The 21187-nt window shown below is 45.1% G+C and overlaps 2 protein-coding genes across 3 annotated transcripts in view; both read left to right on the top strand.

Annotated features, from left to right (window-relative positions):
- Window positions 1–6948, top strand: part of TATDN3 (TatD DNase domain containing 3) — a 103018-nt gene extending 96070 nt beyond the window's left edge. Inside the window, exons 9-10 of one of the 2 annotated variants that reach the window (XM_078649754.1) lie at window positions 3466–3546; window positions 6759–6948. In XM_078649754.1, the coding sequence (XP_078505880.1) occupies window positions 3466–3546; window positions 6759–6902 (225 nt within the window). In that variant the 3' untranslated portion in view covers window positions 6903–6948. The remainder of the gene's footprint in view (window positions 1–3465; window positions 3547–6758) is intronic. The other variant, XM_078649755.1, reaches the window with a different exon arrangement.
- Window positions 6949–16828: 9880 nt separating this feature from the next.
- LOC144763808 (putative deoxyribonuclease tatdn3-A) overlaps window positions 16829–21187 on the top strand; it is a 47997-nt gene continuing 43638 nt past the window's right edge. The window contains exon 1 of the mRNA XM_078649756.1: window positions 16829–16948. Within this exon, the coding sequence (XP_078505882.1) occupies window positions 16898–16948 (51 nt within the window). The 5' untranslated portion in view covers window positions 16829–16897. The remainder of the gene's footprint in view (window positions 16949–21187) is intronic.

The following is a 21187-nucleotide window of genomic DNA, read 5'->3' on the forward strand; positions in this document are numbered from 1 at the left end:
CCACCGGTGCCATTGGCACCAGCGCCGCCATTAGTTATCACACCTGGCTGTGGTTAACTGGTTTTTCAGGTGATGTCCAGTCATCTCGTATTGACAGATCCCACCCTGTTTGCGGACAAGGCAGATTCTGCTCTAGAGTGGATTCAAGGAGGGAGAGCCCTATAATGCTACCTGGGCTTATCTGCCCCACCTTGCCAACTACATCAGCCTTTCCTTTTGTTGCTTCAGCAGAGATACCCCATACTGTCAGCCTATTCAGTGCCACCAAGGTGCGCAGCAGTTTCGCAGCTGCGTCACCCATCGTACCCGGAGTCAGGGTCAGTAAGCTAACTACTCCACTACCACCCTTCCCCAGAACCTACACACCAAAACACTTTAGCATGTGCTTTGTGGGGCACAGCAACCTGGTTAGAGGAAGGATCTGATGATTCTTGCCAGGTTTGCAGCCCATCACTTTGGCCAGGTGGGTCCTGCAGACAGTCCAGAAAGGGAACATATTTCCTTTCATCGTCACTCCGTCGTACCTCTGGAAACAGCTGGGCACATGAAGAGATATCTTTGGTGGTAAACCACCTGGCAGGATCTTTGAATTCCAGGAAGGACAAGTTCAGCCATCAACACCCAGTGGATCACAAATGGCAGTTATACCGGAGGTGGAGCAAGGTCTCTTCTGTGAACTGTGAGAACCTTGGTTCGTTCTACTTGCTACCGTTTAAAACTTAGTGCCAGCAGTTCTGTGCATTGATGTTTCCAAAGTGTCTCTCGCTAGGAAATGTATTACTCCTTGAATGGTACTCGGCACTCCTGTACCTCTTTCTGCCAATACCACTCCTTTTCAGAGTTTCGAGAAGATCAGGTACGACCAGTCCCAAGTCATCCTGATGGCCCCGGAGTGAGCATGAAGGGTATGGTAACTATATCTCCTGGGCTTGAGCATTTGTCCTCATGTTAGGCTGTCCTCCAGGAGAACCTGTTGTCACAACAAAAGGGCAGAGTTCTTCACCTGGGCCGTCGCAATCTCCACCTTCATGCATAGAGATAGAGCAGCAACAGATAGACACTTTGACCTTCCTCCAGAGGTGGTCTTTGTAGCAAGGCGTCCCCTGACAAAAACTGTATATTCCTGTCATTGCAACAAATTTGTGGTGTGAAATTGTAAAAAAATTGTAAATTGATACTTGTATAGCGCACTACTCACCCGCAAGGGTCTCAAGGCGCTTGTACGAATACCGCTGTGGAACCCATACTGGCTTTCCCTGTGAGGTGTCCACTCCTGGGCACCCCCAAGGTGGAGGCCAGGCATCCTTAGCGTTGTGGGGGCCGTTGTGGAGATTAAGCAAGCTATTGCCCAGAGTTGCAGAGTGGGACTCCATGATTGGAATAGGCACCGTGGCGAGAATTATCAGGTCCGTGGAATTTTTGAGCCCAAGACCCGCCGAGGCGGGGAATTGAACCCTGGTCCCGGGCTAGACCTCTGCATCAGGGTCTGCCGCTCTAACCATTGAGCCACACTTCTCCACTCTGCCGCTCTAACCATTGGCGGTACAAAAGGAGGTGGTGATGGACGGAGCATCTGAATCAATCAAACACTCACACCCAGTCAAAAGATCTGGGTTTAATCCATCACCGTTCTTTAGCCCACTCTGCCACCCCAGTTCAGACATGGCTATATGCAAATCAGTCTGACCCTGTGCCTCATGGGAACAGTCCAGCCCGTCCAGGCAGTTCGGGCTGGACTGTTCCCATGAGGCTCAGGGTCAGACTGATTTGCATATGGCCATGTCTGAACTGGGGTGGCAGAGTGGGCTAAAGAACGGGGATGGATTAAACCCAGATCTGTTGACTGGGTGTGAGTATTTGATTGATCCAGATGCTCCGTCCATCACCACCCCCTTTTGTACCGCTTTGTCACTCTAACCATTGGGGCACACACCAGATTGACCCACTCCAGGCTAAGCTATCTGATGTTCTGTTGTTCATTTTCTCTCATGCCTGGCAGACTTTGCTTTGGGTACAGTTAAGGGGTACCTTTCGGCTTCTTCTGCCTTTTAAGGTTGCCAGACCACATTATTTGAATGACCGGTTATGATGCATTTTTTGGAAAGGTCTCCAGCACCTGTTTCCTATCTCATATGCGCTCCCTGTGAGCCACTTCACAGCTGTCCCTTGCAGCTCCTCACCCTCAAGAAGGTGTTTCTCGTCGCCATCAGCTTCTTACAGGGAGGGAGTAAGCTGCAAGCTCTTTGTGTCAACCTGCCATACTCCACCTTCTTCCCATACAAACTGGTTCTGTGGACGCAAGCATCCTTCTTACCAAAATGTGTGACTCCATTCCATGTCTGTCAAACCATCACTCTATGCTCCATCTCACCACTCTAAAGAGGAGGGGAGACTCCATCGCCTGGATCCCAAAAGAGCTCTGAGTTTTTACATCAGGCGTACCAAAGATCCCTGGGTGGACTACCAGCTCTTTGTGGGTTTCGCTGGAGCGAAAAGAGGCAAGGTCATGGAGAAGAGAGTCATTTCCCATTGGATCGCACTCTGCATCAAGATCTATTGTGCATTGTCCCAGAAGCAGCCTTCCGGAGGACTGTTACCCCATTCTACCTGGGACAAAACTGCTATCACTGCATTGGCACATGGAGTTCCTGTGCTGGTCATCTGCCATACGTTCATTAAAACGCTACTGTCTGGACAACCATGTTCGCCGAGGGAGGCATATCGCTCTGTCCTAAAGGACTTGTTGTTTTGAGCTAAATCATAGACCACCTTCTAATAGGTACTGCTCTGGTATATTTTCCAGAGGAGAGGAATCTGCGGTTAGAAGTCTCTATCAGAAGAACAATTTACTTACCTTTGGTAACCCAAGTCTAGGAATCTGCACATTGGTCAAAGCCAATTTACTTATGAGGCTCTGCTTCTGGGGGCACAGATAGTCTTGAAAGCAGTTGACATTAGCACGCTGGATTGGCGCCCGACATAGGCCCCACCACGTCTTTTCTGAAGTGGAACAGAATCAGTGCAGAGCCCCATGGTTCCCTATACCGGCTCATAGAGGTACTGCTCAAAAGTTTCCGGCTCAAGTGTGACGCCTGATGAATATTCAAAAGATGAGGAATCTGCAGATAGAGTAACAGAAAGAGCATTACCGAAGGTAAGTAAAGTACCTTGTTCATCTGGTCCATGGAGAATTCTCTGCATCAGTCTCGCCAACTGATATCTCCACTCGAATGCACCATTTGTGCACCTCTTTGTTGATGTAAACTTCTTCCAGTTTGCCACATTGAACCAGGGATCGCCTTAAAGTGGTGCTGTATATTTTACAGAACTGTCTCCTCATCCAGTAGTGGCCTCTACATTATTGCCTTTGACGGTCACTTAAACGGAAACATAAAATAATAGTTTTTAAAGATGCAGGTGTGATCTGGTGGAACACATATTAAGAGATGTTTTGTTTTCTTCAAGAAGCAGAAACTGGTTAAGCAGCTGCCTCTGGAAAATATGTGCTTGGAAACGGACTCTCCAGCACTCGGTCCTGAGAAACAGGTAGAGCTCACATTTTATTGTACTTTTCATACTAGTGTTTTTGAGGCAATGCATCCTTGGTGTGCGATAGACATGCATTTGTTCAAAGAGCACGCACAAACTTGTAAACCTGTTTGAGTTTGATAGATTTAGTACCAAGACCTCACAAGTTATTATGAGTGACACCGTGTTTCACGTTTACGTAAGATCATTTATACATTTATTTTTAATGATTCCCATAATGCAAGATGCAATGTAATCCATTTTTCTGTTCTGCAAATTGAACTTGAGAAGAGATGTACACCACTCAACTGTGTACAAAAGTTTAATTCCCTCTACAACAACTTGCTCACACGCATGTGCGCAATCAGCCTCTAGAAGAATTCACAGCCTGGCATTGCTTCCCATCTGTTTTTGTGGTACACAAGTGCCAGTGCTTCAACACATACATGCAAACATACATAAATAGATACATACATAAATATTTATATACATTGACTTGCAGTTAGAAGAGTTCTATCTAAAAATGGTCTAGTTTCTGCAAGGTACACAATATTTAGAAGAAAAATGCACGAGGGATCCTATGGAGGAGAACCATGGGCCTTATGTTCGTAGAATGCATTTGATAAAAGTGGTTGCAATTTGCGCGCCAACGTTTACTGAAAGCATTGTTTTTTGGAAAACCGAAATATGTTCCAACTTGTTGGTTCCCAAAATTCCGATTCATAGGGGGTCGCAATTTTACCTACCTCATTAATAAGTGTGAAGTAGGTTGTAAACTGTGGCCCACTAATTGCTGCCATCACAGGGATGGTGCCCTGATAGGGTCAGCAGACCACCATGGCTGTGATTGCTTTCAATTAAAGCAATGTATTTTTTAACACAGCCTGTTTTCCTTCAAGTAAAACAGGCATCGTTAAACAACGTTTCAAAAAGTTTTTTTACGAGTAAGCAGTTGTCTCAGGGACCACTACCTACTCCTAAAAAATATGTTTACAACATTGACCAAGGGAAGGGGATCCCAGGGGAAACCTTCATGCTTGCAAATGAGTCTCCACCTCCTTTGAGGTGTCGGTAACCTATCAGTGATTTGCGATCGCAATTGCAGTCGCAAACCATTGATACATACCATAAGAAACTACAAATTTGAAGGGACACCCTAAACATACCCATTTCAATTTGCGATTAACAAGTTACCGAATCAGAATTTGGGTTTTGAACATACTTAAAAGCTATTTATAATTGCAAAGACTCTAATTTTGCAAATCAGAGGCTGTGCGACCGCAAAACAGTTGTGAATATAAGGCTCCTTGTTTGTATGTTTTTACAAGCAGATAATTAGTGAAATCATTTGCACACATAGCTTATGCGTGTTTTGCAGGGTATTTCATAGCTTTATGTGCAAAACAGTAACATGAACCCTAATCTTTCCAGATAGACCATGCTATATTTAATTCAATGTGCATAATGTCACTGTTACGGGCACTACAACGGGCAGAAAAGCACTATTAAGTCCAACTTTCCCTTTCTTTGACCATTGCCAATGTGTGTGGTTGTGTCTGTTCTTTCTATGGGTCTTTCTTGGTACTTTTAAAGTATATTCATAGTGAGGGATTTTTACAAAACTGTACCTGAGAGCGATGGGGGACAATTAAAGACTGCATGGCTGGGCTGGGACCGAAAGTGGACAAAGGGAAAATGTCAGTGTAGGAGGCCGAAGGTGCTTGGAAGTACTTATCTTGAACTGACAATGTGTTCTTCAAGAGATGTGTCTTTATTTCCTTCCTGAATGTCAGAAGTGGTGTCGCAACCCCGATATGTGGGAGGAGGATTTTTCACATCCTTTACACAGGCATTGAAAAGCTTGTCTCCCAGTCTTTTCTTTCTTAGATGTTGACGTCTAGTCTGGTGATATCTTTATTTCTTGCGTTGCCCTGGCATTTTTAAGTAAGAAAAACAGATTTTGCGGTGCAGTCCATGCAAGTTCATTAGAGTGGCAGTGAAGTGATCAGATTTTTCAGACATGAAATGATCTGAGCTACACAGGCTTAGGGCGCCCTTCAGCCAGGCCTCTGAAATCTTGGAATTGCCTACATTGAGATGAGATAGAACCAGGGTTTGGACTGTGGTTTTGAAATCTGATTATCAGATGTACGTTTTTATTTCTGTATAGAGTGTTAGTTGAAACATGGTATTTTGGGTTGTCTTTGCAAATTGTTTTGAAGGAGTGGTAGTCTCAGGTGATTTGGATCCATACAGCACTATGCTGGTAAGCCTTTCTCCGATCTAAGCTTGTCAAATTGCATTCTCAATCAGTGTTACTATAGTTTTAGTCAGGTTCTGTTTGAGGTAGCTGCTAACATCTGGGTTTGGGTGAGGCAGATGTTGTGGATGTCCTTACCTATGAAGATTTTCCAATACAGTTCAGTGACTTTGGTGCATTGGTGGATGGCAATTAGGACCTTGGAGATTCACAGGAAGAGATTTGGATCCCTGGGGTACTCTGGAGGTAACTTGTAGACATTACGTTTTTAAAGTGTGTGAGCTGGCGTTAGTAGAACTGAGAGAAGGATAGCCATTGTATTACTATGTCCAAAAATGCCATACTTTCTTTTTTATAAGATGTTGTTCATGTCTTGGTTGTCGGTGGTTGTGAATGTTGATTACATGGTCAGCAAGATCACAAAGGCAAGGATCACCTTTGGCATTGTTGAGAAGGCCGTTGTTTATGTCTTCAAGGGTTGTGGCATAAGTAATCATTCATGAAGTGATGGTCATTGATATAGTACTGCAGTAATATGGGAGATGCTGTTTCTATTTTACCAAGAAGGGGTAGGATTGTGGTAGGTCAGTAGTTTGCAAGATTGTCAGGACTGAGGGATGGGCTGTCTACTAGAGCTGTAAGGATGATCATAAATAGTGCCTTGACGGGGTTGCTCTTGGGAATATTGCATGACTAGGAACGCCAGGTGTCTTTTTGGATCTTGTCCGTCTTATCTGTGAAAAATTGATTGACGGCATTATTTAACCCCTTCCACGCTCATGACGAGCTGAGCTCGTCATGAACCGCGGCTTTTTGAAAAAGTCAGCACACAGCGGGAAAACCCGCAGCGCGCATGGGGTTAAAGCCTTATGAATTAGTCACAACTGTAATAAAATGTATCCAAGTATAGGAAGCTGCTTTCACTCTGACTTACTTTCTTATGTTTTGTTTTACCTTCTTTTCTTTACAGGTGAGAAACGAACCGAAGAATATTTACATCTCAGCAGAATATATTGCTAAGATTAAAGCAATCCCAGTAGAAAAAGTTATGGAAGTGACAACACAGAATGCATTAAAACTTTTTCCAAAACTTCAGAAATATATTCGAATATGATCTCAATTCGTGCAAGATCTGTAAATAAAATATAGTTGACATACAATGAGTTTGCCTCTTTAGTAAAACACCACTTGACAGACCCCTGTCTTATACTAGTTTGTTTTCGATGGAATGCCTAGCAATATTTCCCATTGGCTACCAAGTTAATTTATCACCAGTTGTTGTTCCTTAGAGGAAGTGAGACAGTTGCTGCTTCATGGAATTGGACATTTGCTATCTGATATGCACGCTATATTCAGAATCGAAGGTGTTGGATGGAATATTTTATAAAAATGTTTGCTGTGTTTCCTAAGCATTGTTTTGAATTTAGGGCTGATCCTTAAATCTGAGGATCACCACAGAGTTTTAACCTTCAAACTACAATGTGTTTAGTTTTCCTCATTGTTGGAATACTTGAAGCCCAACACGTACTTCCTTTAAATCTACATTATTTTGAAGATTTCCAGGAGTACCCTTGCTTTCCCAACCCAGTGTGTGAAAATTGCTGTTGGACAGGCACTCTAACTGAGTAAGGAAAGTTTGCATTTGCATATTTTTCCTATTTTAATTTTCCTCTACGTAGAAAATGTTTTTTTATGTTACGAAATCTTTTCTTAAGTTCCCTGAAATAATAGAGTTGTTAGACCTGGCATCCTTGGCGTGTTTTTCCGCGTAACTTTTTTGCCTTAGGCCTCTTGTTTTGATGACTTTGTTTTTGCTGGTCTTAGGACTCAGCGCATTTTACCAATGCTAACCAATGCTATAGTGCTTCTGCTCTCTCCTTAAAACATGGTGGAATTGGTATATTTAATTTACTTGTAAGTCCCTAGTAAAGTGTCACTACCTGGGCCCACGGCCTGTAAATTAAATGCTACTAGTGGGTCTCCAGCACTGATTGTGCCACCTACTTAAGTAGTACTGTAAACATGTCTCAGGTCTGCCATTGCAGCCTTTATGTGCAGTTTTAAACTGCTATGTCGGACTGGCAAAATAAACCTTTACCATGCCTAAACCATCCTTTTTAATACATACAAGTCCCCCTAGGGGAGGCCTCGGACAGCCCAGAGGGCAGGTTGCAGTGTATTTAAAAAGTTGGAAATGTACTTTTAAGCTTTACACGTCCTCGTAGTGAAAAAACTCTTAAATTAGTTTTTCACTACTGCAAAGCCAACCTCTCCCATTGGATAATATTGAAGTTACCTTATTAAATTTTTTAAGTGTCATTTCCAAATGGGAACAGGTAACCAGGTTATATTTGGTGTTTTTTAAATTATAGTGAAAAATCCTAACTTATGGTGAAATTGGATTTTAAATTACAATTTTTGAAAATGCCACTTTTAGAAAGTTAAAAGGTAAAGGCGCCTACAAGGGATTCATTTAACAATGGTTATTCAAAATCACTCTATCTTAGTTGGAGTGGCATCTAATAATCACCATCAAAGAGCAGGGAAACAACATTATTTAGAAGAACACCGCAGCAACAAAGTACGGTCGTGGAGCTCAGTCTAGACAAATTAGTTTTACTAAAATTTTGTTTCCTTTCTCTTTTTATTTGGAAGTTATTTGATTCATATTGTTTGATCGACTCTGTGAACTGAAGATTTATCTGCTTAGACTTTTAAGTCTTCTCAGTTATTTCATTAAGGGTTAAGAAATTGCAAACAATTGACTTCTGCCCTGAAGATGGTCTCACTGATTTAACACAAATAGAGACCGAAACGTCGACACTGAACCCATTCTTCTTCCTTGTCTAGTCATTGTTAATTGATAACATTTACGGACTGAACCTTATGTGTAGGTCACACCCACTGGTTAGACCCAATGAAGATGGGTTTTTATACATTTAGAATCAGAATGTTTTTGTATGTTTAGCATGTATGTTTTCTGTTGTCAATGTGTCCTTTGTTTTGATTATTGTGATTTCTCTACCCCATTCCATTGTTTATATAATGTAAAATTATCTTTTTTGATACACCCGTCTGCAGTAATTGTTTTTCTCTAATGTTTTTTGTGAATCTATTCCCCCAAAAAGCTTTTTTTGTTTTGTCTCTGATGGTGTTTATTAGATGGCACTCCAACTAAGATAGAGTAATTTTGAATAACAATTTTTAAATGAATCCCTTGTAGGCGCCTTTACCTTTTTACTTTATTACCCAAGCCCACAGGGTTGTTTGGGTTGCCCATTACCTTGTCACACTTTTAGAAAGTTGGCATTTTCTTGCCTTAGCCATTTGGTGCCTGCAGCCTGTCTCTGGATCACATGACTAGGTGTAGTTGCCAGTTGAGCTTTATGTATTCCTCCTAGACAGCCACACACAATTGGAAGCTTAGGTGTGATTGGTTGGGCCATATCTAGTAGGATGATAGGGTGAAGATGGACGCCACCCACCAGTTAAACTTGAATTTGCTGTGTCCTGCTTCCACACAAAGGGCAGCATACCCCCTGTAGTTAGTCTGGAGACAGGGTTGGGAAGGCAGGGAACCTGTGCACTTCAAATGTCTGCCTCTAGAAGCTTCTCCCCACTTCAAAGGCACAACTGGGTATAAATACTGGACCTCAGACACCACCATTTCAGTACACTTCTAGACCTGTGGATACTCTGCCAGGAAGAACTGCTGTGGCTGAAAGGACTGCCACTTTGCTGGACTGTGCTCTGAAAGACAGCTGCCAGTTTGTGCTGACCCACTGCCCTGTTGCCTGGGTGAGAATGGCTGGATCTGCATCTCTTGAACCCATAACCCCACAGTGACTCCAAGATCTAGTTGTCTGGCCTCCTGATCTGAAGCCTCAGGGACATAACAGGCTTCCAACAACCTTCCTTGCACCTAGACCATCCGCGAGTCTACCCTGCCAAGTTATGTCAGCCCTGTCCTGGACTCTTGGAAGTGGGCCTAAGGTGTTTTGCCAGCCTCTGTAAACTAGCAAAACCGACGCATCTCTTCTGTTGCGCAAACCCAAGCAGAACCACTGCTGTGTGGATTGGACATATCACCAACATCCACATCGCATTACAGCCCATCGGAACCGCCGATGTGTGATGCACCCTCAGCGCAGGCCCTCGCATCACTCATTGATGGCAGCCTCGATGACGGACTCCACTCCAAAGCCTTGCAGCCCCTCTGGACTGACGCATCACCTCGACTGCACAACGCATCCTTGACGCAGACTTTGCATTTCAAATCCTCGTTGATGGGATCTTCTATAACGAGACAAGACGTCGCACCACAGCCTCACCTGATCTGTTAAATGTGGGATACTTGTAAAGCGCACTGTTACTCTACCCGAGTGTCCTGGCGCTGTAGACCGCTGGGGAACCCGTCTTGTTTTTCCCTGTGAGATGGTCCCTTTCTGGGTATCTCCAGGGTGAAACCAGGCATCCCCGGCGTCTGTGGGGGGCCGTTGTAGAGATGAGGCAAGCTTAATGCCCAGAGTTACCGAGTGTGTTCCCTGGTTAGAATAGGCACTGAGGCGAGAATTATCGAGTCCGTTGACCCTGGTCCAAGACCCTGCCGCGTCGGGAATTGAACCCTGGTCCAGGGCCGTTCTCTGCTTACAGGTCTGCCGCCTCTAACCAGTGAGCCACACCTGATCTCGGAACTAATGCACCTCTTCTTCTGTATGGTGCATGTTTAACACGGATCCCCGCAAATTCTGCGCACCAGGGTTTAAAGTACTTTGTGCAGCAGGCCTTACTGGGTCCCTATAGCCAGTCCGAGTTCCATGGCAGTTGGCCTGAATTTGTGACTTTGTCCTGGTTCAGTACGACCAGGTATCCAGAGTTGGGGTGTTGTGCTTTTGGCACTATTTTCACAAAAATCTTACAAATGGCATGTAGGGTTGAGCATAGGTTTACTTAGGGTTGGCTTGTTCCTCATCCTGACAAGGATTGTGGTTGTTGCTTCTCCAGGCTTCACACCCCAGTCAACCAACAAGCCAATTTCTTACAAGGGTTGTTTGGGGTTGTTGGCCACACTAGCCCTTTGTAAATGTAAGTTTAGAAGTACAGTCAGGGTGGTAAGATGTTGCAATGTTGGCAAATACAAGCTTAAAACGGTGTGGGATTTCCCAACAGTTGCATTTCTGTCCCTTTGTCGTTCTCAAGAGAGTTCCCGTATTTCCGCCCCAGGAGTCAGCTCTGACAGCGGATGATCTGTTGGATTTTTGTAGTGGTATTGAAGAAAATGGTAAAATTCAGATTAAACTGCATCATAAGTTTGGTAAAATCTGGTGATTCCTAACAGGGTAAAGATAAGATTTACAAACAGAATTCCTTGTAAAACATTTACGATCAAATGCAATATAATCTCTGGAGCGATATTAAAGATAGGGTGCCATGTGTGGCATTACCGTCACAGGTTCCCTGGCAGTTTCAGTGCGGCAACAGAGATTTTCCTGGGCCCTCCTCTTCAGCTTTTATTTATTCCTCAGGTTCACTTGTGGCGTCACTAGAGGGGAGAGACTTTCAGGCTCACTGACCCTCAGTTCTGTTGCTGCCTTTCCCAGCGTGTACATGCCCGGGGGAGTGTTTTGGGCTCTTCTCTCCACCACCCATGAATTTCTTTCAGATGAACCCTTTTTCTGTCTGAACTTTGTTGCTTCTTGGACACATTATGGAATTAGACAGCTCTCCTTTACTGAATAACTACAGTGATGATGGGAAAGCATTTGAAAATGATTTAAAAGGCTTAATTCATTCCTCAGTTGAACAGGCAGTTGCAACCTCTATGGAAAAGATGTCAAAAAATATTGAACTCTGTAATGAGCATGATGTCAAAGACTGCGGTGGCCCATTCTGCGAGGGAAAGCAGAAATCACAAAACACTGTCTTTATCTGTAAAAAAGAGACAAGCATCCATCTCCCAATCCTGAAGTTGCACTTTTGAACAGTGGAGGTTCCTCACACCGGACTGAGGACGTTGTTTCTCCAGGCCTCCTACAAAGGAGGGGAACACCTCCTTTGTATTCCCCTCCATTGTAAAGTGCAAAAGTAAATCTAAGAATGTTCAAGACGCTTCCCAGCAAAAAGTGATTTTCAATATATTGGATACTGATGATGACAATGGGGAGCCAGATGACAATACTGATAATTTGTGGTTCAATGATCCTTATTCTCCTACCACTCTGAAAAAGACCAAACTTCTTCCTTCCTCGTCTAATTCTTTTCTGGCCCAAACGGTTTTGACTCTGGAGGGCACTCGCATGTTTGAGCCAACCCTCATTCGCCATCCAAATTCAACAGCATGGTTTCCCGCCTCCTGTATATCCTTTAAACTGCATCTTCCCCTGGGCAAGCAAGCGAGTACTAAGTTAAAATCAGATTACCCTAGGCCTTCTTTTTCCTCCAATATTGCTGCCCAATATTACTGCCACTCCAACAGTTGATCAGTCATTACTTACTATCTTGCAGTTGCCCCTTTCATTCTCTCCTTCTTGCTGTCTTTTTAGGTTTCGCCCTGGCCGTAGCCCAGGGCGAAATCTTATGATCCTACATATGGGGCTTTGGTCCCGCCTCTGTCTTCCATTGGCTAGCTCCTTAAATGGAGGCTAGCCATTGGAAGAGATTGGCTGTCAATCACGCTTTCCCCGTGAAAACGCGATTCGGGGGCGTTTCCGTGTCTTTTTTTAAGTCCTGTCCTCTCCTCTTCCCATTGGCTGGAATTTTACCTTCCAGCCAATGGGAAGGGGAGAGCACGAAAAACACGCAAACACGCCCCCGAATCCCGCCCCCGAATCCCAAAATAACCTTGTTTTTTTTTTTTTAGACCGAGTTTGTGTGCGAGTCGTTCTTTCAGATCGTGCCCTGGAAACAGTTTGTATACGTTTATTATAACTGTCATATGCTTGGATTGCCGTGTTAATTTTTATTTGTATTGCCGCAATGTGTAGAAGAAGCTTGGATGCATGTTTTATAAATGCGCTCTTTAAAGAGTTTTAACTCGGTTTTGAAGCTTGCTCAGAGCCTTCGGCTCAGCTGCACCTGTTCCCGCTCGTCTTGTTGAAAGGTGTGATTAGCATGGACCCCCACTTCCTGCTTGGCTAAGGATCGCTCTGAGGGGGGTGGACGCAGGCCCACCAGGGCCCCACTCCTTTGATTATTAACTACCTGGCCCTTCACGCCGCCTGCCTCTGTGCCGTGGGTCCAGAGATGTCTCCAGGAGGTGGGAGGCAGCCCGCTGACCCGAGACCAGGAGAGCTCAGGGAGAGAGAGGCTGCCAGAGGGGAGACTGCCGGGGAGAGACTGAGAGACACCAAAGAACAGGCGAGCCTGCCATGGAGAGATAGGCAGGGCCGAGGTGCCAACCACAAGGAGGGAGGGAGTACGGGACAACGGGAGAGAGGGACACAGACTCAGCGGGGAGGGACTGCCAGGTGGGGTTAGAGGAATGACAGGGGCGGAGGAATCCGCAAGGTGCTGGGCGGAGAAGTGCAACATACGAGACCAAACTCATACGTGAGACAGGAGGAGGAGGACTAGCAGGCAAGATGGAGTGCAGGACTGAACAGTGTCGAGCGCACGGGTCAAGGGCAAAGGTGAAAGGATCACAGCACATGGCAAGGGTGAACTCAGGGGCGGAAGGTTAGAGGGGTGAAAGAAAGTACTGATCAGGGGGCCGAGAGCAAGGGAGTACAAGCAGGGCTGGAAGTGTAGCGAGGTCTCCGCACAGGGACACAGGCGCCTGAATTACTATGCAGGGTTAGAGGTCAGAGTGTGAGAGTATTGGGACAGATTAAGGGGGTCAGGGTGCAGGCGCGAGATCAAGGCGGAGATGTAATGGTGTTGGAGTGCGAGGGGAAGTTGTAAATGTGGGGATGAAAGCGACAGATGGGCTAAGTGGTCAAGAATGCTTGTTGTCAATTGTACCATGGTGACGCCTCGGCCCGGTTGGTTAGTCCTGCTGGCATGTTCCCTTGTTCTCGCTGGGCATCCCTGTAGGGCTCGCTGCATACATGACGACGTTCAGTCTGCAGTCCCCGTGCTCCGAGCCCCAACCCTTGAACCCCCTCCTGCGCTGCCCCCGCCCAGGGGACGGCGGGCAAGCAGCCCGGACTCACTGCTCCCTATATGCATCCGCGCCCGGTACGTCCCGGCTGAGAGCGCCCGGCTGAGCCCAGAGACCGCCGCCCGGCTGCAGGCCGCCGTGGAGGAGGCCATCTCCAGGATGCGTGAGTGTGTTAACAGGCAAGCCCGTGAATTAATCACACGTGCACGCTCTCCACAATTACATGTTGGCCATGAATTAACCCTCCCGTCCAGCTAATTTTACCGCTGAATGTTTGTTCCAGTACATGTTCCTATATTACCCTTTAAACATGTGTGTATTATCGGGACACGAGTGGCACAAGGATGTAGAAGGCTTGATTCCGGTCGGAGCCGTGATTCGTGAAACGTGCAAGAGCCCCGGAGAGTGCTGTGCGCCCCGAGCCTGCCCCCAGCACTTCGCTGAGGCAGACGCCGGGGTTTTATGCACGATCGTGCAGAATGCGAGCCCTCCACGTGCAGTAAACATCAGCATGAAGTGAAAAGCCACCGACATAACATAACTCCCTTTATCATAAATGGTGCTGCGAGTATACCGACATGTAGGATTATTTAATTAACCAAATAAAATGTTGTAGCGATGACATTAAAGAATTTGTTTTTAAAAATATGCTCGCGCATCGGGTCCACGTCTTGGCTCGTTATGCGTGATATATAAATAGTAATTATCTTTAAGGTGAGATGAAAGAACAATATATTATAAGGCGGTAGAGCGGACGTTAAGACCCAGACCTGAACCGTTAATTTGAGCTAAAAGTGGCGTGGGCAGCCCCCTCGCATCGGGGCGTGTAACTGGAGAGGCGGTTAAACCGAAAGTGAAAGCACAGTTTGGGGTCCCGCTTTCCTCGCGCCCCCTGAGTGTCCGTTTCCACAATAAAGAGGGCTGTTCAGTGGACACCCACGCCTCCACCTAATCCTTGCACTACAATTTCTGTTAATTAGAGAAGGAGCGCTCCGGGTGAGGAATCTTAATGAAGCACGGGGAGGGGTGGGGAGGAGCGGAGACTTTTGTGTGCGCGCACAGTTGTAATAAACACCTGTTAAATGTATTACTGAAGTTAAAAGGATAATGTTCAGTTTTTGTTTTTTTTACCATGGTATAGCAGCATTGATGTGAGAAACACCTTTAGTGCCTCAGAATCCATTTAACTATTACCGGCTTACAGAGAGAACCCCATCTCTAGGCACGTGGGCTTCAATGTGCTTTCACTCTGTGTGTGTGGGTGTGTGTGGTTCTGTGTGTGTGTGGGTGCAAATGCAATAGGTCACGCATTTGCGAGAGATTTAGCTATTGGCATTGTAAATGACAATGCCATTTATTTATCGATTTTCAAAAACAACACACAAATAAAACGTTTGTCATTTACAATGCCAATAGCTCTAACTTTTGCAAAGGCGAAACCGTTGCATTGTAAATGCTTGTTTCCAATATGTGTCTTTGTTTCTATCCCAGATATCTTCTCTCCTTTCTTCACTTCCTCCTTTCTCACTTTCTTTTTAATTCTCTCATGCTGCAACTCTTTTCTTAATTTTCACCTTGTCCTCAGCCACACAATTCCACATAGTATAATACTACTCCACACCATGCCATATAATATCTCTACAAACTATGTCACATAATTCCACACACCACAATCAAGGCCACAAAATTCTGCACCACACAACATAATTACACTCCACATGTTACCATTAAGTACCACATAATTACACTCTACTCAATACAAAATAAATACATCCCACATAAAGGCACTCTGAGCCACATACCAGCAATAAACAAAATGTCACTATACGCCACACAATTCCGCATAACACAATTCAACTCTACACATTTCAAATTCACACCACATAATTCTACACCAAACCACAGATTTCAAATACACAACCCAATTCCAAATCACACCACATACCTCCAGTACACACAACATATTTCTATTTCATACCACAAAATTTCACACTACATAAATCAACTCTACAACAAGCCACTACACAACACACAATACCATTCCACATAATTCACTCCATAACACACATTCTCACTGTACATAATTCCAATATACGTAATACAATGTAATTACTATCCACACAATTCCACAGCACACAATTCTACAAAAAACAATTCTAATACAACACATTTCTCACTTACCCCACACGCCTACTGCCCCTCTCATCTCTCCCACTCATCTCGCAATACCACTGCCCTGTCTCATCCAACCCCCACACTACCTCTCTCCTCTCTATATTAACCACTCACACCTGCTGCCTTCCTGTACCGCCCATCGCTGTGCACTAGTCCACCTCACACCTCCCCCTTTCTAGGTGACCCATCCACTTGTCCCTCTTATCTCTCTTTGCCAAGTCCTACCTTCTCATATGGTTAACGTAAGTCTTTAAACTCAGTTTCTATCTTGTGACTTTTCAAAGTTTCTGCCCCTCAAACCCACCCTCTCCTCCTCTTCTTAGGGTGTTCTCCATGAACACAAAACCTCCCTCTTCTTGCGTCTATAACATGCTCTCCCCTCCTTTCTATCTTTGTCACACACTATTTCTGCTCCTCTGTCTAGTTCAATAACCACTTCAGACACAAACTACCTATCCCTCTCATTCTTCTTATGTCTATTCTCTCACTCTGCAGCTCTCATCACTGTCCATGCCACATAATTCCACTACACAAATACACTACACAACACACAATTCCACAACTAACAATTACAATACAACCCACATAATTCCACTCCACACCACATACATCCACTACACTCCAAAACAAAACATAGGTAAAAACATAATTTACAACGCCAATAGCGCTAACTCTCGCAAATGCTAGACCAATTCCACTGCAAATGCTTGTTAATGTTAGGACCCATGCACTTTCCAAGATGGCCGCTGCCTAACGCTGATCTTATTCACAATTAGTTATTCTACATGACTCTTTCCATGTCAGGCACGCAGCTCTCCCCCAGCTAAACGCCAGACATGAACTTCATCGACTGCCATTGTCACATGGCCGCAGACGAGTTCCTACAGGTAATGAACACTCTCCCTGTGAACAAATAAGCAGGACATTATATAACTTTTCGGTTAAATCTCTGCCGCCAGTGAAGCCATTTTGAGACGGCATTTCCGCTCCCCACGGCCCCAAACATTTCAGGTTGGCAGGATCTAATTATCCTAGGGCTTTGACATTTTCGCTCAAAGTAAAATGAAATAAAATGGTTCTGAGAGATGTTCAGCGCGAATTTTGACCTGAACTTGCCTGTGTCTTCCACATAGCTGTAAGTAAAGAACTAGAGTGTTAATTTGTTTTATTTTTTGTGGCAGCAGAGGGCGCCCTGCTGCTGGATAAAAACCGTGTAGCTTAGTTTCTTTTCTGCGAGGTAGCCTGCAGCAAGTTCTAAACGTAGGGGAGGCTTCCAAAACAGAAATAGAAATAAACTTTGAGCATTTCTAAAGTAGGATGTCACTACATGCGATTCGTTAGCAAAGAGGGCTCAATTTTCATGATTCCATTCGGGAATAGTAAAGCAAGTCCAGGTCTCTCTTGTGCATTTTATTATTTGCAGTCCGTTTTATGCAAGTAAAACTTTATGAAGACAACTCCTGTTATTCTGGAGAAAAAAATGGACTGTATGAGTTACCGATTTATGGAAGATGGAAATTATGAGAGCTCTACATTAGTTATTACATTACATGAATATTAATCGGGATTAAAAATATCTGCCACATTGGTCTTCATGTTGAGATTAGTTAAATGAAATTATTTAAAAAATGATCACTTTTTCTCCGTTGTTTAACAGGTCATCTGAACAATATTGAGATTGTGTAAGTGGTGGTATAAGAATTGAACACCGGAATACTCAGCCCCCCGCCCCTCATTGAGGGTGGTGTAGGGTAGAACATCTATCCAGGAAGCACATGTATTATTCACAATAGGTAATATGAGCAAGCAGTGTCATTCCTTTTAAGAAAAATACATAAAATGTACTTTAATTCAGCATCCATCAGTGGCGGGTGCTTGGAATGCAAAGTGGTAGGGCAGCACGGGCGAACTACAAAAATAAAAACACAGACCAAACAAGCATTGGAAATGCAATAGGTCTCGCAATAGAATAGTTAGACATTTTTCTTTTTGCAAATGGAAGAGTGGCGTTGCGTGGATGAGTGGCGTTGCGTGGATGAGTGGCGTTGCGTGGATGAGTGGCGTGTGTGAGTGGCGTTGCGTGTGTGAGTGGCGTTGCGTGTGTGAGTGGCGTTGCGTATGTGAGTGGCGTTGCGTGTGTGAGTGGCGTTGCGTGTGTGAGTGGCGTTGCGTGTGTGAGTGGCGTTGCGTGTGTGAGTGGCGTTGCGTGTGTGAAGGATTGGTAGTGCGGGCACTGCTGCTTGGGGTATCTGCGAGATTTGTGTAAGTAAATGGAGAGGGGGGAGAGAGTTGTAAGAGAGAGTGAAAGAGGCAGAATCGTTGAGAGGAAAAGAAAGTGCGAATCTGTAAGCTGAGAGATGTGGCATAACAGAAGGATTGGTAGTGCGGGCACTGCTGCTTGGGGTATCTGCGAGATTTGTGTAAGTAAATGGAGAGGGGGGAGAGAGTTGGAAGAGAGAGTGAAAGAGGCTGAAACGTGGAGAGTAAAAGAAAGAGCGAAGGAATCTGTAAGCTGAGAGATGTGGCATAACAGAAGGATTGGTAGTGCGGGCACTGCTGCTTGGGGTATCTGCGAGATTTGTGTAAGTAAATGGAGAGGGGGGAGAGAGTTGTAAGAGAGAGTGAAAGAGGCAGAATCGTTGAGAGGAAAAGAAAGTGCGAATCTGTAAGCTGAGAGATGTGGCATAACAGAAGGATTGGTAGTGCGGGCACTGCTGCTTGGGGTATCTGCGAGATTTGTGTAAGTAAATGGAGAGGGGGGAGAGAGTTGGAAGAGAGAGTGAAAGAGGCTGAAACGTGGAGAGTAAAAGAAAGAGCGAAGGAATCTGTAAGCTGAGAGATGTGGCATAACAGAAGGATTGGTAGTGCGGGCACTGCTGCTTGGGGTATCTGCGAGATTTGTGTAAGTAAATGGAGAGGGGGGAGAGAGTTGTAAGAGAGAGTGAAAGAGGCAGAATCGTTGAGAGGAAAAGAAAGTGCGAATCTGTAAGCTGAGAGATGTGGAATAACAGAAGGATTGGTAGTGCGGGCACTGCTGCTTGGGGTATCTGCGAGATTTGTGTAAGTAAATGGAGAGGGGGGAGAGAGTTGGAAGAGAGAGTGAAAGAGGCAGAAACGTGGAGAGTAAAAGAAAGAGCGAAGGAATATGTAAGCTGAGAGATGTGGCATAACAGAAGGATTGGTAGTGCGGGCACTGCTGCTTGGGGTATCTGCGAGATTTGTGTAAGTAAATGGAGAGGGGGGAGAGAGTTGGAAGAGAGAGTGAAAGAGGCAGAAACGTGGAGAGTAAAAGAAAGAGCGAAGGAATCTGTAAGCTGAGAGATGTGGCATAACAGAAGGATTGGTAGTGCGGGCACTGCTACTTGGAGTATCTGCGAGATTTGTGTAAGTAAATGGAGAGGGGGAGAGAGTTGGAAGAGAGAGTGAAAGAGGCAGAAACGTTGAGAGTAAAAGAAAGAGCGAAGGAATATGTAAGCTGAGAGATGTGGCATAACAGAAGGATTGGTAGTGCGGGCACTGCTGCTTAGGGTTTCTGCGAGATTTGTGTAAGTAAATGGAGAGGGGGAGAGAGTTGGAAGAGAGAGTGAAAGAGGCAGAAACGTGGAGAGTAAAAGAAAGAGCGAAGGAATATGTAAGCTGAGAGATGTGGCATAACAGAAGGATTGGTAGTGCGGGCACTGCTGCTTGGGGTATCTGCGAGATTTGTGTAAGTAAATGGAGAGGGGGGAGAGAGTTGGAAGAGAGAGTGAAAGAGGCAGAAACGTGGAGAGTAAAAGAAAGAGCGAAGGAATCTGTAAGCTGAGAGATGTGGCATAACAGAAGGATTGGTAGTGCGGGCACTGCTGCTTGGGGTATCTGCGAGATTTGTGTAAGTAAATGGAGAGGGAGGAGAGAGTTGGAAGAGAGAGTGAAAGAGGCAGAAACGTGGAGAGTAAAAGAAAGAGCGAAGGAATCTGTAAGCTGAGAGATGTGGCATAACAGAAGGATTGGTAGTGCGGGCACTGCTGCTTGGGGTATCTGCGAGATTTGTGTAAGTAAATGGAGAGGGGGGAGAGAGTTGGAAGAGAGAGTGAAAGAGGCAGAAACGTGGAGAGTAAAAGAAAGAGCGAAGGAATCTGTAAGCTGAGAGATGTGGCATAACAGAAGGATTGGTAGTGCGGGCACTGCTGCTTGGGGTATCTGCGAGATTTGTGTAAGTAAATGGAGAGGGGGGAGAGAGTTGGAAGAGAGAGTGAAAGAGGCAGAAACTTGGAGAGTAAAAGAAAGAGCGAAGGAATATGTAAGCTGAGAGATGTGGCATAACAGAAGGATTGGTAGTGCGGGCACTGCTGCTTGGGGTATCTGCGAGATTTGTGTAAGTAAATGGAGAGGGGGGAGAGAGTTGGAAGAGAGAGTGAAAGAGGCAGAAACGTGGAGAGTAAAAGAAAGAGCGAAGGAATATGTAAGCTGAGAGATGTGGCATAACAGAAGGCTTGGTAGTGCGGTATTGCGGGCACTGCTGCTTGGGGTATCTGCGAGATTTGTGTAAGTAAATGGAGAGGGGGGAGAGAGTTGTAAGAGAGAGTGAAAGAGGCAGAAACGTTGAAAGGAAAAGAAAGTGCGAATCTGTAAGCTGAGAGATGTGGCATAACAGAAGGATTGGTAGTGCGGGCACTGCTGCTTGGGGTATGCGTGATTTGTGTAAGTAAATGGAGAGGGGGGAGAGAGTTGGAAGAGAGAGTGAAAGAGGCAGAAACGTGGAGAGTAAAAGAAAGAGCGAAGGAATATGTAAGCTGAGAGATGTGGCATAACAGAAGGATTGGTAGTGCGGGCACTGCTGCTTGGGGTATCTGCGAGATTTGTGTAAGTAAATGGAGAGGGGGGAGAGAGTTGGAGGAGAGAGTGAAAGAGGCAGAAACGTGGAGAGTAAAAGAAAGAGCGAAGGAATCTGTAAGCTGAGAGATGTGGCATAACAGAAGGATTGGTAGTGCGGGCACTGCTGCTTGGGGTACGACAAACAGGAGATGGTGACTAAAGTTTCAACCATGAGGTTGGAAGGCAGTGAAGTGAAATGTGAGGAGGCACTCTGATTACCTCTTCAAATTGTAAAACAGACGGAGGGCATTGCTGTGGGGAGGGGGTGTAGG

Source organism: Lissotriton helveticus, chromosome 6 (genome assembly GCF_964261635.1).
Source record: "Lissotriton helveticus chromosome 6, aLisHel1.1, whole genome shotgun sequence".
NCBI classification, from domain to species: domain Eukaryota; kingdom Metazoa; phylum Chordata; class Amphibia; order Caudata; family Salamandridae; genus Lissotriton; species Lissotriton helveticus.